Source organism: Oncorhynchus masou, chromosome 31, assembly GCF_036934945.1.
Source record: "Oncorhynchus masou masou isolate Uvic2021 chromosome 31, UVic_Omas_1.1, whole genome shotgun sequence".
Lineage (NCBI taxonomy): Eukaryota > Metazoa > Chordata > Actinopteri > Salmoniformes > Salmonidae > Oncorhynchus > Oncorhynchus masou.
Window position 1 is genome coordinate 90,793,532 of NC_088242.1, and position 18,692 is coordinate 90,812,223.

The following is an 18,692-nucleotide window of genomic DNA, read 5'->3' on the forward strand; positions in this document are numbered from 1 at the left end:
AATCAGTTTCTTGATATGCCACACCTGTCAGGTGGATAGATTATCTTGGCAAAGGAGAAATGCTCACTAACAGGAATGTAAACAATTTTGTGCACAAAATATGAGAGAAATAAGCTTTTTGTGCGTATGGAACATTTCGTGCATCTTTTATTTCAGCTCATCAAATATGGGACCAACAGTTTACATGTTGTTTATATTTTTCTTCAGTATAGAAAAAGTTTAGTTTAATCAGTCAGTACTTTGAAGGATTTAATGATTTACTGCTGTCATATTCATATTTAGATTTTCAAATACATTTTTCCAAAACCACTTCTCTAAATGTTTGTTAACTGAACCTATTTAAAATGTGTTGACAAACTGTAAACAATGTACACATTCCCAAATAAAGCACACAGTTGAAACTATTTTATGCAGTATTGTCTTTTTAATTTATAAGTACACATTACAACAAAAGAGATGGCTACAGCAATTCATATTTAAATATTAGTTAGACACAAGTGGCCATCCTCCCTATCAAAAGATAAGCTAAAACCCTACTCTATTAACTTAAAATGCTAAGTTACATTTAGTTAGCAGTTGTATCATTGAAATATCACAGTACACACAAGGCCCATTCTTTCCATTGGACTATAACAGTGCATGTGCCTGCCTGTCTATTGTTACCCATGAAATGAGGACGTTTTGAAAGGACACGTTACGCCACATTAAAATAATCATTCCTTTAAACAGGAATAAATTACATCTTTTATTAAAAAGGTTCTAATAATAAAATGCCGACAATTGCAATAGCAGCTGTCGATCTTTAAAACACACCATTGTGTCAGCTAACTTGTAAACAGTTATCTTACTCTGTGTTCGATTACACTGAACGGAGGGATTAGCTCTGGTCCAAGGCGTTACTAAGGCTTGCTAAAACTAGTAAGAAGCACTAACGTCATGGACCAGAGCTAGGAAGGGATGACGTCTTTATCACACTACAAACAGGAAGTGCACATCAAGTCGGGACAGATAAGATCAGACATTACTGTCCGTCACTGAAAAGGATTATAGCTCCCTGTTTGTAAAAATAATGCCCGACAGCTTTCACTCGGTAAATGCATATTCAATACAATAATTCAATGAATAAATAGATAAACATGTACTGTGTTCACACCGCCTGAAAGAAATATTGTTTTATGAGTGCATGTTTTAAATGTTATAAACAGACATTTTTTATTTATTTTTTCTAACAGAGAGAAACAATGTCAACTGGCTTTCTTCTCTTTGGCTGGTTCACAGTGCAGTAAAAACTGGACATATGTAGGACAGGGTGGTATTGAAACAACCTTGTATATGAATCACAAAGGGACCTGGAACTTTAAAGTTCATCACAAAGTGACCTGGAAGTGACCTGAAACTTTAAAGTTCATCACAAAGTGACCTGGAACTTTAAAGTTTATCACAAAGTGACCTGGAAGTGACCTGGAAGTGACCTGAAACTTTAAAGTGTGAGGTACAACGACTGGGTTTCAACCCAACACAGAGAAAAACTAAGACCCAAATGGGAACTCAAGTACTGGCATTTACAGAAATAAAAATCACAACAACACTAAAGCCAAGACGACAACAAAACTAAGAACAACAACGATATAACCTTGCACATCAAACAGTACAAAAATAAAATTGTTCTGATCCAAACTTCATTAAATAAATAGACATAAAGATTTGGGGGATGCAGAGCTGGGTGTTGGTTGGCTACTACAGCTCATCTTTGGGGTTGATGTTGAGGCTCGTGTCCCACTTTGATTGGCTGCTTTGGTTGTCCAATGCCTGCACCACCTCATCAGCCTGTAGACGCTCCTGGAGGAGAGAGGGGGGGTGGGGGGGGGGGAGAAAAAATAGGAACAATGTATTACGATACAAACATCTTCCTAAATAAATACCAATAAACATCTTCCTAAATAAATACCAATAAACATACTCCTAAATAAAAAAGCAATAATATACATAGCATGATGTACTATCCTCTATATGTGTCACTATGGAAGATATTATGATAGATGGGGTCATCATGACAGTTTACCAGTTCTCTGAAGAGGGGGTCCAAGGTGAACCACAGGGCCACGGCACACCTCTGCCCCCTGGTGACTGCCCTCACCCCATGGGGGTTCTCCCCTCCGGACGAGAAGCCCACCATACGACCACACTTTGGCTTCACCTGAGCCTGGGGGAGGAGGAGGAGGAGATCACGGTCAGTACTGAAGTACAAAGAAAGGGTTAGATAGTAAGACCAATAAAAATGTCAGGAAATACAGCCAACAAAAAGTGTCCCTTCTTGGGAGAGGACTCACTGTGACTGTTTTGGCATCCATTTCTGTGAAGATGAACTCCCCGCCCTCAAAGTCTCCATTCAGGTACAACAGAGCACTGAGAACACAATGAAAACCATTAGAAATGTATAATAGCCATGCTTATTGAACACTAGGTAATGGTATAGTATGGTGCCATTGGCAGCATGAGTAGATTTCAATGTATACTGAACAAAAAATATAAATGTTACATGTAAAGTGTTGGTCCCATGTTTCATGAGTTGAAATAAAAGATCCCAGGAATGTTGCATATGCACAAAAAGTACATTTCTCTCAAATGTTGTGCACAAATATTAGTTTATATCCCTGTTAGTGAGCATTTCTCCTTTGCCAAGATAATCCATCCACCTGGCAGGTGTGGCATATCAAGAATCTGATTAAACAGCATGATCATTACACAGGTGCACCTTGTGCTGGGGACAATAAAAAGACAATCTAAAATGTGCAGTTTTGCCACACAACACAATGCAAAAAAAGAAGCTTATTTCTCAAAAATGTATGGCGTCATGTGGGCGAGCAGTTTGCTGATGTCAACATTGTGAACAAGAGTGCCCCATGTTGGTGGTAGGGTTATGGTTTGGGCAAGCATAAGCTACAGACAACTAACACAATTGCATTTTATTGATGGCAATTTGAATGCACAGAGATACCATGACGAGATCCTGAGGCCCATTGTCGTGTCATTCATCCGCCGCCACCACCTCATGTTGCAAGGATCTGTACACAATTCTTGGAAGCTGAAAATGTCCCAGTTCTTCCATGGCCTGCATACTCACCAGACATGTCACACGTAGAGCATGTTTGGGATGCTCTGGATCAACATATACATCAGCATTTTCCAGTTCCTGCCAATATCCAGCAACTGCACACAGCCATTAAAGAGGAGTGGGACAACATTCCACAGGCCACAGTCAAAAGCCTGATCAAACCATACACAAAGGACATGTGTCGCACTGCAAATGGTGGTCTCTTCAGATACCGACTACTTTTCTCATCCACACATCTACCTTTTAAAAACAAATGTATTTGTGACCAACAGATGCATATCTGTAGATTATCATAGATTAGGGCCAAATGAATTTATTTCAATAGACTGATTTCCTCATATGAACTGTAACTCAGTAAAATCTGAAATTATTGCATGTTGCATTTCAATTTTGGTTCAGTGTAGTTAGGAAGCAGCTTAGCCTTGGACCAGAGCTTCCGGCGCCGACAGAGATGGCCGCCTCGCTTCGCGTTCCTAGGAAACAATGCAGTTTTTTTTTTTTTTTTTTACGTGTTATTTCTTACATTAGTACCCCAGGTCATCTTAGGTTTCATTACATACAGCCGAGAAGAACTACTGTATATAAGATCAGCGTCAACTCACCATCAGTATGACCAAGAATATGTTTTTCGCGACGCGGATCCTGTGTTCTGCCTTACAAACAGGACAACGGAATGGATCGCATGCAGCGACCCAAAAAAACGACTCAGAAAAAGAGGGAAACGTAGCGGTCTTCTGGTTAGACTACGGAGACGGGCACACCGTGCACCACTCCCTAGCATTCTTCTTGCCAATGTCCAGTCTTGACAACAAGGTTGATGAAATCCGAGCAAGGGTAGCATTCCAGAGGGACATCAGAGACTGTAACGTTCTGTGCTTCACGGAAACATGGCTCACTGGAGAGACGCTCTCAGATGCGGTGCAGCCAGCGGGTTTCTCCACACATCGCGCCGACAGAAACAAACACCTTTCTGGTAAGAAGAGGGGTGGGGGTGCATGCCTTATGGCTAACGAGGCATGGTGCGATGAAAGAAACATACAGGAACTCAAATCCTTCTGTTCACCTGATTTAGAATTCCTCACAATCAAATGTAGACCGCATTATCTACCAAGAGAATTCTCTTCGATTATAATCACAGCCGTATATATCCCCCCCCCTCAAGCAGACACATCGATGGCTCTGAACGAACTTTATTTAACTCTTTGCAAACTGGAAACCATTTATCCGGAGGCTGCATTCATCGTTGTTGGGGATTTTAACAAGGCTAATCTGAAAACAAAACTCCCTAAATTTTATCAGCATATCGATTGCGCAACCAGGGGCGGAAAAACCTTGGATCACTGTTACTCTAACTTCCGCGACGCATATAAGGCCCTGCCCCGCCCCCTTTCGGAAAAGCTGACCACGACTCCATTTTGCTGATACCTGCCTACAGACAAAAGCTAAAAAAGAAGCTCCCACGCTGAGGTCTGTCCAACGCTGGTCCGACCAAGCTGACTCCACACTCCAAGACTGCTTCCATCACGTGGACTGGGACATGTTTCATATTGCGTCAAATAACAACATTGACGAATACGCTGATTCGGTGTGCGAGTTCATTAGAACGTGCGTTGAAGATGTCATTCCCATAGCAACGATTAAAACATTCCCTAACCAGAAACCTTGGATTGATGGCAGCATTCGCGTGAAACTGAAAGCGCGAACCACTGCTTTCAATCAGGGCAAGGTGTCTGGTAACATGACTGAATACAAACAATGCAGCTATTCCCTCCGTAAGGCTATCAAACAAGCTAAGCGTCAGTACAGAGACAAAGTAGAATCCCAATTCAACGGCTCAGACACAAGAGGCATGTGGCAGAGTCTACAGTCAATCACGGACTACAGGAAGAAATCCAGCCCAGTCACAGACCAGGATGTCTTGCTCCCAGGCAGACTAAATAACTTTTTTGCCCGCTTTGAGGACAATACAGTGCCACTGTCACTGCCTGCAACGGAAAAATGCGGTCTCTCCTTCACTGCAGCCGAGGTGAGTAAAACATTTAAACGTGTTAACCCTCGCAAGGCTGCAGGCCCAGACGGCATCCCCAGCCACGCCCTCAGAGCATGCGCAGACCAGCTGGCTGGTGTGTTTACGGACATATTCAATCAATCCCAATACCAGTCTGCTGTTCCCACATGCCTCAAGAGGCCCACCATTGTTCCTGTTCCCAAGAAAGCTAAGGTAACTGAGCTAAACGACTACCGCCCCGTAGCACTCACTTCCGTCATCATGAAGTGCTTTGAGAGACTAGTCAAGGACCATATCACCTCCACGCTACCTGACACCCTAGACCCACTCCAATTTGCTTACCGCTCAAATAGGTCCACAGACGATGCAATCTCAACCACACTGCCCTAACCCATCTGGACAAGAGGAATACCTATGTGAGAATGCTGTTCATCGACTACAGCTCGGCATTCAACACCATAGTACCCTCCAAGCTCGTCATCAAGCTCGAGACCCTGGGTCTCGACCCCGCCCTGTGCAACTGGGTACTGGACTTCCTGACGGGCCGCCCCCAGGTGGTGAGGGTAGGTAACAACATCTCCTCCCCGCTGATCCTCAACACTGGGGCCCCACAAGGGTGCGTTCTGAGCCCTCTCCTGTACTCCCTGTTCACCCACGACTGCGTGGCCACGCACGCCTCCAACTCAATCATCAAGTTTGCGGACGACACAACAGTGGTAGGCTTGATTACCAACAACGACGAGACGGCCTACAGGGAGGAGGTGAGGGCCCTCGGAGTGTGGTGTCAGGAAAATAACCTCACACTCAACGTCAACAAAACTAAGGAGATGATTGTGGACTTCAGGAAACAGCAGAGGGAACACCCCCCTATCCACATCGATGGAACAGTAGTGGAGAGGGTAGCAAGTTTTAAGTTCCTCAGCATACACATCACAGACAAACTGAATTGGTCCACTCACACAGACAAGCATCGTGAAGAAGGCGCAGCAGCGCCTCTTCAACCTCAGGAGGCTGAAGAAATTCGGCTTGTCACCAAAAGCACTCACAAACTTCTACAGATGCACAATCGAGAGCATCCTGGCGGGCTGTATCACCGCCTGGTACGGCAACTGCTCCGCCCTCAACCGTAAGGCTCTCCAGAGGGTAGTGAGGTCTGCACAACGCATCACCGGGGGCAAACTACCTGCCCTCCAGGACACCTACACCACCCGATGTTACAGGAAGGCCATAAAGATCATCAAGGACATCAACCACCTGAGCCACTGCCTGTTCACCCCGCTATCATCCAGAAGGCGAGGTCAGTACAGGTGCATCAAAGCTGGGACCGAGAGACTGAAAAACAGCTTCTATCTCAAGGCCATCAGACTGTTAAACAGCCACCACTAACATTGAGTGGCTGCTGCCAACACACTGACACTGACTCAACTCCAGCCACTTTAATAATGGGAATTGATGGGAAATGATGTAAATATATCACTAGCCACTTTAAACAATGCTACCTTATATAATGTTACTTACCCTACATTATTCATCTCATATGCATACGTATATACTGTACTCTATATCATCGACTGCATCCTTATGTAATACATGTATCACTAGCCACTTTAACTATGCCACTTTGTTTACATACTCATCTCATATGTATATACTGTACTCGATACCATCTACTGTATCTTGCCTATGCTGCTCTGTACCATCACTCATTCATATATCCTTATGTACATATTCTTTATCCCCTTACACTGTGTATAAGACAGTAGTTTAGGAATTGTTAGTTAGATTACTTGTTGGTTATTACTGCATTGTCGGAACTAGAAGCACAAGCATTTCGCTACACTCGCATTAACATCTGCTAACCATGTGTATGTGACAAATAAAATTTGATTTGATTTGAGCTTCAACCCTAAGATGCATTATAAACTGGGTGGTTCGAGCCCTGAATGCTGATTGGCTGAAAGCTGTGGTATATCAGACGTTATACCACGGGTGTGACAAAACAGTTATTTTTACTGCTCTAATTACGATGGTAACCAGTTTATAATATCAATAAGGTACCTCAGGGTTTTGTGACATATGGCCAATATACCACGGCTAAGGGCTGTGTCCAGGCACGAAGCAACGCGGTGTACCTAAGAACAGCCCTTAGACGTGGTATAGTGGCCATATACCACACCCCCTCGGGCCTTATTGCTTAAGGTATAAGCACTAACCTGTAGTCTCTGTAGGTGTAGGCTGGTGCTTCTTTCCAGCACTCGTTGGCCTCTGGGTCTAACAGACAGTTGTCAGCGTGGATGGGATGGCTCAAGTCATTTCTATGGTCCTGTTGCCCTGAACCAAACAGAGCTCAACTTTATTAACACCAAACAGAACCAAACAGAGATCAACTTTATTAACACCAAACAGACTAAGTTTACTTAATCTACACAGAGGCAAACAAACCAAATTTGACTGAACCAACATGCTGAAATTCACATGATGTTCAAAGTTATATGACACTATAAGGAAAGTTTGATATGGGTCAAGTTCCTACCCGACTACATTGCAGACGCATGTCAGATCCTACAACGCCTGGATTGGTATTTAACACGTCAGCTATATCAAAGGATACAGCCATCTGATGCTCCACAGCACCGTCAATGACATGGAACGCAACCATTGATTGATGCAATGCCTGCAAATCTAGGTCGGGCAGGAACTCAACAACAGATATATTGATACAATAATCAACGGGCATGTTTGAGAGCATCAATTATGTGATGCATTGTGGGTAAATTGTGACTGATCTATAAATAATTAAATAAGTTATGTATGATGCAAGGTGATTTGTCGATCAATCATTTAACATATGCCTGCAATATCGAACATGTGGCTCACCTGTGATGGCAGTACGGCACACCAGGTGTGTGTAGGAGAAGTGAAGTGTTGAGTTGAGCAGGAAGTAAGACTCGATGATGCGCCTTGCCCTCTCGCTGACGTCATAAAACAGACGAGCGCTCTTCAGAGGGACACGGCCCTCATAGCCGTACTGAAGGTAAAACACAGTAACAACATTGTAGAACAAAACACAGCAGAAGCACAGTAGAAACAGTAGAAACATTGTAAAACACAGTAGAAACATGGTAAAACACAGTAGAAACGTGGTAGAACAGTAGACATGGTAAAACACAGTAGAAACATGGTCAAACACAGTAGAAACGTGGTAGAACAGTAGAAACATGGTAAAACACAGTAGAAACGTGGTAGAACAGTAGAAACATGGTAAAACACAGTAGAAACGTGGTAGAACAGTAGAAACATGGTAAAACACAGTAGAAACATGGTATAAACATTCACTTCAACATGTTGTCTGAGAAGCAACTGAAAATATTCACTAGTTGCCCACTAAGGTACTGAAAGAGTGACTTTTGATAACGTCAAGAAAAGACTGTTACTGAGAGATTATTATATCAAAAGGGCAAATACAAATGAAGTGTTAAGTGTTCATAATGTAATCATTACTATCTGGTTTCAAACGGAGGCTCCTTTTATCTCCTCCAATGTGTCTCTCTGTATAGAAGCTTGCTTACCTGCAGGGCTTTTAACACAGTGGCTCCCTCAAACCTCTCGTTGGGTGTGTGAGGAGACATCTTCCCTCTGTATCCATCTCCTGCCATAGTGATAGTCTGTGGACCAAACACAGAGACGCATAAACCCCTGCACTCATTACAATGATAACGTGTCAATGACGATGTAAAATGTAAACATGTTAAAACACAAATCAAAGTTTATCGGTGGTGTACCCAGTTTAGCAGGTGTTATAGCGGGTGCAGCGAAATGCTTATGTTACTAGCTCCGAACAATGCAATACAACATCAAACAAGTACACAAATAATACAACATTTAAAAAGGAAGAAATATTGAAATACAGGCACGATTCCAATTAAAATAAATAGCACTATAACAATAATCCAAATGCTGTCAACTGTGCCTTTGGAAAGAATTCAGACCCCTTGAATTTTTCCACATTTTGATACGTTACAGCTTTATTTAAAAAATGTTTTATCCCCCTCATCAATGTACACACAATACCCCATAATGACTAAGCAAAAACAGGTTTTTGAATTTGACTAATTTCTGTAAAAAAAAATGTTTTTTTAAATACAAAACTTAAATACCTAATTTACATACAGTTGAAGTCGGAAGTTTACATACACTTAGGTTGGAGTCATTAAAACTTGTTTTTCAACCACTCCACAAATTTCTTGTTGACAAACTATTGATTTGGCAAGTTGGTTATGTGCATGACAAGTCATTTTTACAACAATTGTTTACAGAATATTTCACTTATAATTCACTGTATCACAATTCCAGGTGGTCAGAAGTTTACAAAACACTAAGTTGACTGTGCCTTGAAACAGCTTGGAAAATTCCAGAAAACTATGTCATGGCTTTAGAAGCTTCTGATAGGCTAACGGACATAATTTGAGTCAATTGGAGGTGTACCTGTGGATGTATTTCAAGGCCTACCTTCAAACTCAGTGCCTCTTTGCTTGACATCATGGAAAAATCTAAAGAAATCAGCCAAGACCTCAGAAAATAAAGTGTAGACCTCCACAAGTCTGGTTCATCCTTGGGAGCACTTTCCAAACGCCTGAAGGTACCACGTTCATCTGTACAAACAATAGTACGCAAGTATGAACACCATGGGACCATGCAGCCGTCATACCGCTCAGGAAGGAGACGCGTTCTGTCTCCTAGAGATGAACGTACTCTGGTGCAAACAAGTGCAAATCAATCCCAGAGCAACAGCAAAGGACCTTGTGAAGATGCTGGAGGAAAGAGGTACAAAAGTATCTATATCCACAGTAAAACGAGCAAGGAAGAAGCCACTGCTCCAAAACCACCATAAAAAAGCCAGACTACGGTTTGCAACTGCACATGGGGACAAAGATCATACTTTTTAGAGAAATGTCCTCTGGTCTGATGAAACAAAAATAGAACTGTTTGGCCATTTTGACCATCGTTATGTTTGGAGGAAAAAGGTGGAGGCTTGCAAGCCGAAGGGCCACCATCCAAACCGTGAAGCACGGGGGTGGCAGCATCAGGTTGTGGGGATGCTTTACTGCAGGAGGGACTGGTGCACTTCACAAAATGGATGGCATCATGAGGTAGGAAAATTATGTGGATATATTGAAGCAGCATCTCTAAGACATCAGTCAGGAAGTTAAAGCTTGGTCGCAAATGGGTCTTCCAAATGGACAATGACCCCAAGCATACTTCCAAAGTTGTGGCAAAATGGCTTTAGGACAACAAAGTCAAGGTATTGGAGTGGCCATCACAAAGCCCTGACCTCAATCCTATAGAACATGTGTGGGCCGAACTGATAAAGCGTGTGCGAGCAAGGAGGCCTACACACCTGACTCAGTTACACCAGCTCTGTCAGGAGGAATGGGCCAAAATTCACCCAACTTATTGTGGGAAGCTTGTGGAAGGCTACCTGAAACGCTTGACCCAAGTTAAATTTAAAGGCAATGCTACCAAATAATAATTGAGTGTATGTAAACTTCTGACCCACTGGGAATGTGATGAAAGAAATACAAGCTTAAATAAATAATTCTCTCTACTATTATTTTGACATTTAACATTCTTAAAATAAAGTGGTGATCCTAACTGACCTATGACAGGGAATTTGTTACTAGGATTAAATGTCAGGAATTGTGAAAAACTGAGTTTAAATGTATTAACTTCCGACTTCAACTGTAAGTATTCAGACTCTTTACTCAGTACTTTGAAGAAGCACCTTTGGCAGCAATTACAGCCTCAAGTCTTCTTGGGTATGACGCTACAAGCTTGGCACATCTGTATTTGGGGAGTTTCTCCTATTCTTCTCTGCAGATCCTCTCAAACTCTGTCAGGTTGGATGGGGAGCGTTGCTGCACAGCTATTTTCCGGTCTCTCCAGAGATGTTTGATCGGGTTCAATTCCGGACTCTCGCTGGGCTACTCAAGGACATTCAGAGACTTGCCCCAAAGCCACTCTCTGTACTTTGCTCCCTTCATCTTTGCCTCGATTCTGACTAGTCTCCCAGTCCTGCCGCTGAAAAACATCCCCACAGCATGATGCTGTCACCACCATGCTTCACCGTAGGGATGGTGCCAGGTTTCCTCCAGACGTGATGCTTGGCATTCAGGCCAAATAGTTCAATCTAGGTTTCATCAGACCAGATAATCTTGAAGAGTCTTGGTGGTTCCAAACTTCTTCCATTTCATGGAAGAATGATGGAGGCCTCTGTGTTCTTGGGAACCTTCAATCCTGCAGACATTTTTTTGATACCCTTCCACATATCTGTGCCTCCACTGTCTTGGAGCTCTACGGACAATTCCTTTGACCTCATGGCTTGGTTTTTGCTCTGATATGCACTGTCAACTGTGGGGCCTTATATAGATAGACAAGTGTGTGCCTTTCTAAATTATGTCCAATCAATTGAATTTACCACAGGTGCACTCCAATCAAGTTGTAGAAACATCTCAAGGATGATCATTGGAAACAGGATGCACCTGACCTCAATTTCAAGTCTCATAGCAAAGGGTCTGAATACTTATGTGAATAAGGTATTTCTGTTTTTAATTTGTATAAATTTGCAAACATTTCTAAAAACCAGTTTAGCTTTGTCATTACGGGGTATTGTGTGTTAATATTTAATCTTTTTAATCAATTTTAGAATAAGGCTGTAACATAACAAAACGTGGAAACAGTCAAGGGGTTTGAATACTTTCTGAATGCATGGTATACATACAGTGCAGTCCGTAATTATTGGGACAATGAAGGATTTGTTCTTTTTTTGGCTCTATACTTCTAAACATTGGATTGGAATTCAAACAATGACTACGAGGTTAAAGTGCAGACTGTCAGATTTACTTTTAGTGTATTCTCATCCAGATCAGGTGAACCATTTAGAAATTGCATCACTTTTTGTACATAGTACATTTTAGGGGGACAAACGTATTGGGACAAATTAACTTATATGTGTATTCAAGTAGTAAAAAGTTAAGTGTTTGTTCCCATATTTATAGCACTCAATGACTACATCAAGCTTGTGACTTTACACATTTGTTGCAAAATTTGCTGTTTGTTTTGGTTGTGTTTTTGTGTCCTATAGGAATTAATGGTAAAACATTTGTGTCATTTTGGGGACACTTTTATTGTGAATAGAATATGTTTCTAAACACATCTACATGTATGTGGATGCTACCATGATTATGGATAGTCCTGAATGAATTGTGAGTAATGATAAGGGAGAGTTACAGACAATATATGATGGGGGTATGATATAAAATGCTAATCTCCCTTGTTATTGTAATGGTGAGAGGTTAGCATGTCTTGGGGGTATGATATAAAATGCTAATCTCCCCTGTTATTGTAATGGTGAGAGGTTAGCATGTCTTGGGGGTATGATATAAAATGCTAACCACCCCTGTTATTGTGATGGTGAGAGGTTAGCATGTCTTGGGGGTATGATATAAAATGCTAACCTCCCCAGTTATTGTAATGGTGAGAGGTTAGCATGTCTTGGGGGTATGATATAAATTGCTAACCTGCCCTGTTATTGTAATGGTGAGAGGTTAGCATGTCTTTGGGGTATGATATAAATTGCTAACCTGCCCTGTTATTGTAATGGTGAGAGGTTAGCATGTCTTGGGGGTATGGTATAAGATGCTAACCTCCCCTGTTATTGTAATGGTGAGAGGTTAGCATGTCTTGGGGGTATGGTATAAGATGCTAACCTCCCCTGTTATTGTAATTGTGAGAGGTTAGCATGTCTTGGGGGTATGGTATAAGATGCTAACCTCCCCTGTTATTGTAATGGTGAGAGGTTAGCATGTCTTGGGGGTATGGTATAAGATGCTAACCTCCCCTGTTATTGTAATGGTGAGAGGTTAGCATGTCTTGGGGTTATGGTATAAGATGCTAACCTCCCCTGTTATTGTAATGGTGAGAGGTTAGCATGTCTTGGGGGGTATGACCTCCCTGTTATTGTAATGGTGAGAGGTTAGCATGTCTTGGGGGTATGATATAAAATGCTAACCTGCCCTGTTATTGTAATGGTGAGAGGTTAGCATGTCTTGGGGGTATGATATAAATTGCTAACCTGCCCTGTTATTGTAATGGTGAGAGGTTAGCGTGTCTTTGGGGTATGATATAAAATGCTAACCTGCCCTGTTATTGTAATGGTGAGAGGTTAGCATGTCTTGGGGGTATATATTTGGTGTCTGTAACTTTCTCACCATCATTATTCACAATTCATTCAGGATTATCAGTAATCATGGTAGCATCCACATTAATGTAGAAGTGTTTAGACACATATTCATTCACAAGTGAATTTGTCCCAATACTTTTGTTCCCCTAAAATGGGGGGACTGTGTACAAAATGTGCTGTAATTTCTAAACGGCTCAACCGATATGGATGAAATTGAAATTGTGCACTTTAACTTCATAATCCTTGTTTGATTTCAAATCCAAACTTTTGAGGTATAGAGCCAAAAGAACAAATGCTTCACTGTCACAATAAATACAGAGGGCACAGTATGTACACCGGATGAATTTCCACCAGATATGCTAAGAACAGTAGATTATATTATAGTGAGCTATGTCAAGAATCCAGTATGTAAATAAATATGTGGTGTGTATAAACAGACAACTAAATTGCAATGTGCAGTAGAATAAATAATAGAATGAACTATGATGAGAATACAGTATTTAAATATACAATACAAAACCCCATGGTAAAATGGATAGAATTGCAAGAATTTAACTTCCTGAACACAGTCCAGAATATAAATATATACATTATACAAAAGTATGTGGACACCCCTTCAAATTAGTGGATTCAGCTATTTCAGCCACACCCGTTGCTTGTATAAAATTGAGCACACAGCCATGCAATCTCCATAGACAAACCTTGGCAGTAGAATGGCCTTTCTGAAGAGGTCAGTGACTTTCAACGTGGCCCCATCACAGAATGTCACCTTTCCAACAAGTCAGTTCGTCAAATTTCTGCCCTGCTAGAGCTGCCCCGGTCAACTGTAAAGTGCTATTGTGAATGTCTAGCAGCAACAACGGCTCAGCCAGGAAGTGGTTGGCCACACAAGCTCACAGAACGAGACCTCTGAGTGCTGAAGCGCATTGCAAGGTTGCAACACCTCACTACCGAGGACCAAACTGCCTATGGAAGCAACGTCAGCACAATAAATGTTAGTCAGGAGTTTCATGAGATGTGATGGGTTTCCATGGCCGAGCAGTCTCAAACAAGCCCAAGATCAAGCGTCGGCTGTAGTGGTTTAAAGCTCGCTGCCATTGGACTCTGGAGCAGTGGAAACAGGTCCTTTGGAGTGATGAATCATGCTTCACCATCTGGCAGTCTGACGGACGAATATGGGTTTGGCGGATGCCAGGAAAACGCTACCTGCCCGAATGCGTAGTGCCAACTGTTAAGTTTGGTGGAGGAGGAATAATGGTCGAGAGTTGTTTTTCATTGTTCGGGCTAGAACCCTTAGTTCCAGTGAAGGGAAATCTTAACACTACAGCATACAATGACATTTTAGACGATTCTGTGCTTCCAAACTTTGTGGCAACAGCTTGGGGAAGGCTCTTTCCTGTTTCTGCATGACAAGTCTCGTTGTTTTGTTTTGTTGACGTTGAGGTTATTTTCCTGACACCACTACACCAGGGCCCTCCCCTCCTCCCTAGAGGATGTCTCGTTGTTTTGTTGACGTTGAGGTTATTTTCCTGACACCACTACACCAGGGCCCTCCCCTCCTCCCTAGAGGATGTCTCGTTGTTTTGTTGACGTTGAGGTTATTTTCCTGACACCACTACACCAGGGCCCTCCCCTCCTCCCTAGAGGATGTCTCGTTGTTTTGTTGACGTTGAGGTTATTTTCCTGACACCACTACACCAGGGCCCTCCCCTCCTCCCTAGAGGATGTCTCGTTGTTTTGTTGACGTTGAGGTTATTTTCCTGACACCACTACACCAGGGCCCTCCCCTCCTCCCTAGAGGATGTCTCGTTGTTTTGTTGACGTTGAGGTTATTTTCCTGACACCACTACACCAGGGCCCTCCCTCCTCCCTAGAGGATGTCTCGTTGTTTTGTTGACGTTGAGGTTATTTTCCTGACACCACTACACCAGGGCCCTCCCCTCCTCCCTAGAGGATGTCTCGTTGTTTTGTTGACGTTGAGGTTATTTTCCTGACACCACTACACCAGGGCCCTCCCCTCCTCCCTAGAGGATGTCTCGTTGTTTTGTTGACGTTGAGGTTATTTTCCTGACACCACTACACCAGGGCTCTCCGCTCCTCCCTAGATGCTGTCTTGTTGTTTTTTGTAATCAGACCTACCACTGTTTCCATCAGCAAACTTGATGATTGAGTTGGAGCAGTGCGTGAACACGTAGTCGTGGGTGAACAGGGATTACAGGAGGAGCTGACCACGCATCCCTGTAGGACCCCTGTCTTGAGGATCAGTGTGGTGGAGATGTTGTTGCCTACCTTCACCATGTGGGGTCTGTCAGGAAGTATAGGACCCAGTTGAACAGGGAGGGGTTAGACCCAAAGCCCCGAGCTTAGTGATGAGCTTGGTGTTGCCGTAGTCAATGAACAGCTTTCTTACATAGTTATTTCTCTTGTCCAGGTGGGATAGGGCAGTGTGCAGTGCGATGGCGATTGCGTCGTCTGTGGATCTGTTGGGGAGGTACGCAAATGGTAATGGGTCTAGGGTGTCAGGTAAGGTGGAGGTGATATGATCCTTAACCAGCCTCTCAAAGCTCTTCATGATGACAGAAGTGAGTGCTATGGGGCTATAGTCATTTAGTTCAGTCCTCGCGAGTGGCGGGAACACACAGTCCTCGCGAGTGGCGGGAACACACAGTCCTCGCGAGTGGCGGGAACACACAGTCCTCGCGAGTGGCGGGAACACACAGTCCTCGCGAGTGGCGGGAACACACAGTCCTCGCGAGCGGCACTGTGTTGTTTTCCTTGAAGAGAGTGAAGGTGTTCAACTTGTCCGGTTGCGAGGCGACGGTGTCCGCGACACGGCTGGCTTTCCCCTTATAGTCAGTAGTTGTTTGGAGTCCCTGCCATGTGCTTCGTGTCTAAGCCATTGAATTGCTTCTCCACTTTGTCCCTGTACTGTCATTTTGCCTATTTGATTGCCGTATGGAGAGCATAGCTGGTCTGTTTGTACACGTATTCCCAGTCACCTTGCCAAGCATTTCGCTACACTCGCAATAACATCTGCTAACCATGTGTATGTGACCAATAAAATTAGATTTTTTGTTAAATGTGGTGGTTCGCATTTCAGTTTTGTGTGAATACTGCCATCTATCAACTGTTTTTGGTTTGGATAAGTTGTAAGCGACACAGTAGGAACAACATCCTCTATACACTTCCTGATGAACCCAGTCACTGTGTACACACAGTGTATACGTCGATACTGTTCCCAGTGTAAATATGATAAAATACATGAAATCGACTGCAGTTAATATATGTTTAATATCAATTATCTTACATGGGCCAGGTTTTTGAGCTCGGCGCACTCCTCCACAGACATGACATCATCCAGGAGAACCCTCTGAGGTCCGTTCAGGGCCTGTGAGTTCTGGATCAGCTGCACACTGTCATACACCAGGGGTCCTCCTACAGAACACACGCAGAACACACGCAGACCAGCACAGAGGATCAGGAAATGTGTTAACCCCTCAATGGCGGTGGTTCCCAAACTGTGGCCCCCACAAAAAAAGAACCCCGTCCGGCTTTCAACTGACTCTTGCAATAGTACAATACAAAGGTTGCCATTTTGAAAGTGGGTAGTGAATAATCAGTTCCTCTTGTCATGTCAGTCATTACAGACCTTAGAGAGCTCTTAATAACTTGTCAGACATGTCCAGATCAACTAGCCCATGTCAGCAGAGTTTTTTAGCTAGGTTTTTAAGTCCATAGATTTTGTTGTAATGTTCTAGTCACTCAAATATCACATGAATACACAGAGAAAATGAGCTTAAAAATGGCAAAATGTTCTCTGCACCCCATGTCAAAATGTGTAGAATTGCAGGAAATAATCTTTTAACCTGCTAAATGTTCTCTATGCCAACAAGAGGATGTTCCCCAACACTGGAAAGGGGGCTGGAGTTGACCAAATGGTAATATTTTGAGGCATTACCTTTTTGTCTTATGTCTTTGTCAATTCTAACTGAATACTTCCATTCCATTTGAGCAGTTGTGAAGAGAACAGAGTATGTGGTCGTACCTTCTCTGAGCTCCTGTGGCGGGGCCAGGGTGAAGTTCTTCTTCTCTGAGATGGGCACGTACTCCATCCATCCATCAGTACCAGAAGGGATCCTGCAGGGGGAATGGAAGAACAGAGGCAGTTCATTTAAATAAGGCGGAGACCATCAACACAGCTGAAATACACCGTTCTTTGCCTCTCGTCAAGGTCTTCTACATGGGAGTAACTACGAGACTAGTGACATCATATAGGCCGCCATACTAGAAGTATACAGTAGATGTCAGTGCAATCTTATACAAGACATAGTATTGCAGATCAAAGTACCACATATTGAAGTATTCAGATAGATTCCTTACTTAAATAAAGGTTAACTAGGCAAGTCAGTTAAGAACAAATTCTTATTCACAATGACGGCCAGCCGTGGCCAAACCCGGACAACGCTGGGCCAATTGTGCGCCACCCTATGGGACGCCCAATCACAGCCTGATGTGATACAGCCTGATTTTACTAATGGGCTATGTAAAACCATATCTTTGTAAGCTATACAATTTAAAAAAAATATTATAACTATTGAACATTTCCAAGGGGATATTTCAGCTCACCGGTTAGAATCCTCTCGGCCTCCTGTGCTGGTCCAATAATGCTACAAGTAAAACATTGACAGATCAGAAAATGTCCACAACATGGAAATGATGCAGCACACAGCACCAATGGTTATCCATCATGACCACCAGGTGGTGCTGTGTGCTGAGAGAGTAATGGTGTAACTACCAGGCACCTGTTACTGTGCTGCACACTATGAATCAAGTGTCTCAGAGTAGGAGTGCTGATCTAGGATCTGGTCCTCCTCCATCCATGCTATCTTATTCATTTTATAATCTAAAAAGCAAAAACTGATCCTAAAATCAGCGCTCCTACTCTGAGACGCTTCATACGGCCCAAGCTCTGTCATTAGTCAGGAAAGCCATTCACAAGTTTTACAGACAGCCCAAAGAGTTCCAATAAGAGGCTACGTCGACATTGGTCCTCAGCGTACTACTCACCCCCTCTGTAAGCTCCACGTGCATGTTGTCACTGCCGATCATCAGTAGCTCCAGCTCCTGCTCATGGCGTCGCAGGTACCACTCAGCCTTCTGGAGACACACTGGGCTGTTCATCTCCACAGGTACAATCCATTTTGACTTAGCACATCACCTAGCTACTGAATCTCCCTGGAAGCATAACGTTTAGGAAGACCATGTCCCTAACCACTACACATCTGTAGTACTATAGCACTGTATGTACATCCCTACCCTAATACCTCTTC

At 43.0% G+C, this 18,692-nt stretch overlaps 1 protein-coding gene across 2 annotated transcripts in view; it reads right to left on the reverse strand.

Annotated features, from left to right (window-relative positions):
* Positions 1-410: 410 nt before the first annotated feature.
* The window catches only part of LOC135524744 (prolyl 3-hydroxylase 2-like), a 101,694-nt gene continuing 83,412 nt past the window's right edge, over positions 411-18,692 (reverse strand). Inside the window, exons 6-16 of one of the 2 annotated variants that reach the window (XR_010453012.1) lie at positions 18,430-18,519; positions 17,989-18,029; positions 17,408-17,499; positions 16,670-16,797; positions 8,693-8,788; positions 8,001-8,151; positions 7,337-7,454; positions 2,331-2,406; positions 2,063-2,203; positions 1,451-1,839; positions 411-1,390 (exon numbers count right to left, since the gene is read on the reverse strand). Coding sequence is in view for 1 of the 2 variants with exons in the window: in XM_064952531.1 (XP_064808603.1) it covers positions 1,738-1,839; positions 2,063-2,203; positions 2,331-2,406; positions 7,337-7,454; positions 8,001-8,151; positions 8,693-8,788; positions 16,670-16,797; positions 17,408-17,499; positions 17,989-18,029; positions 18,430-18,519 (1,035 nt within the window). In the remaining variant the exon portion in view is untranslated. Of the gene's footprint in view, positions 1,840-2,062; positions 2,204-2,330; positions 2,407-7,336; positions 7,455-8,000; positions 8,152-8,692; positions 8,789-16,669; positions 16,798-17,407; positions 17,500-17,988; positions 18,030-18,429; positions 18,520-18,692 lie in introns of both variants that reach the window. The other variant, XM_064952531.1, reaches the window with a different exon arrangement.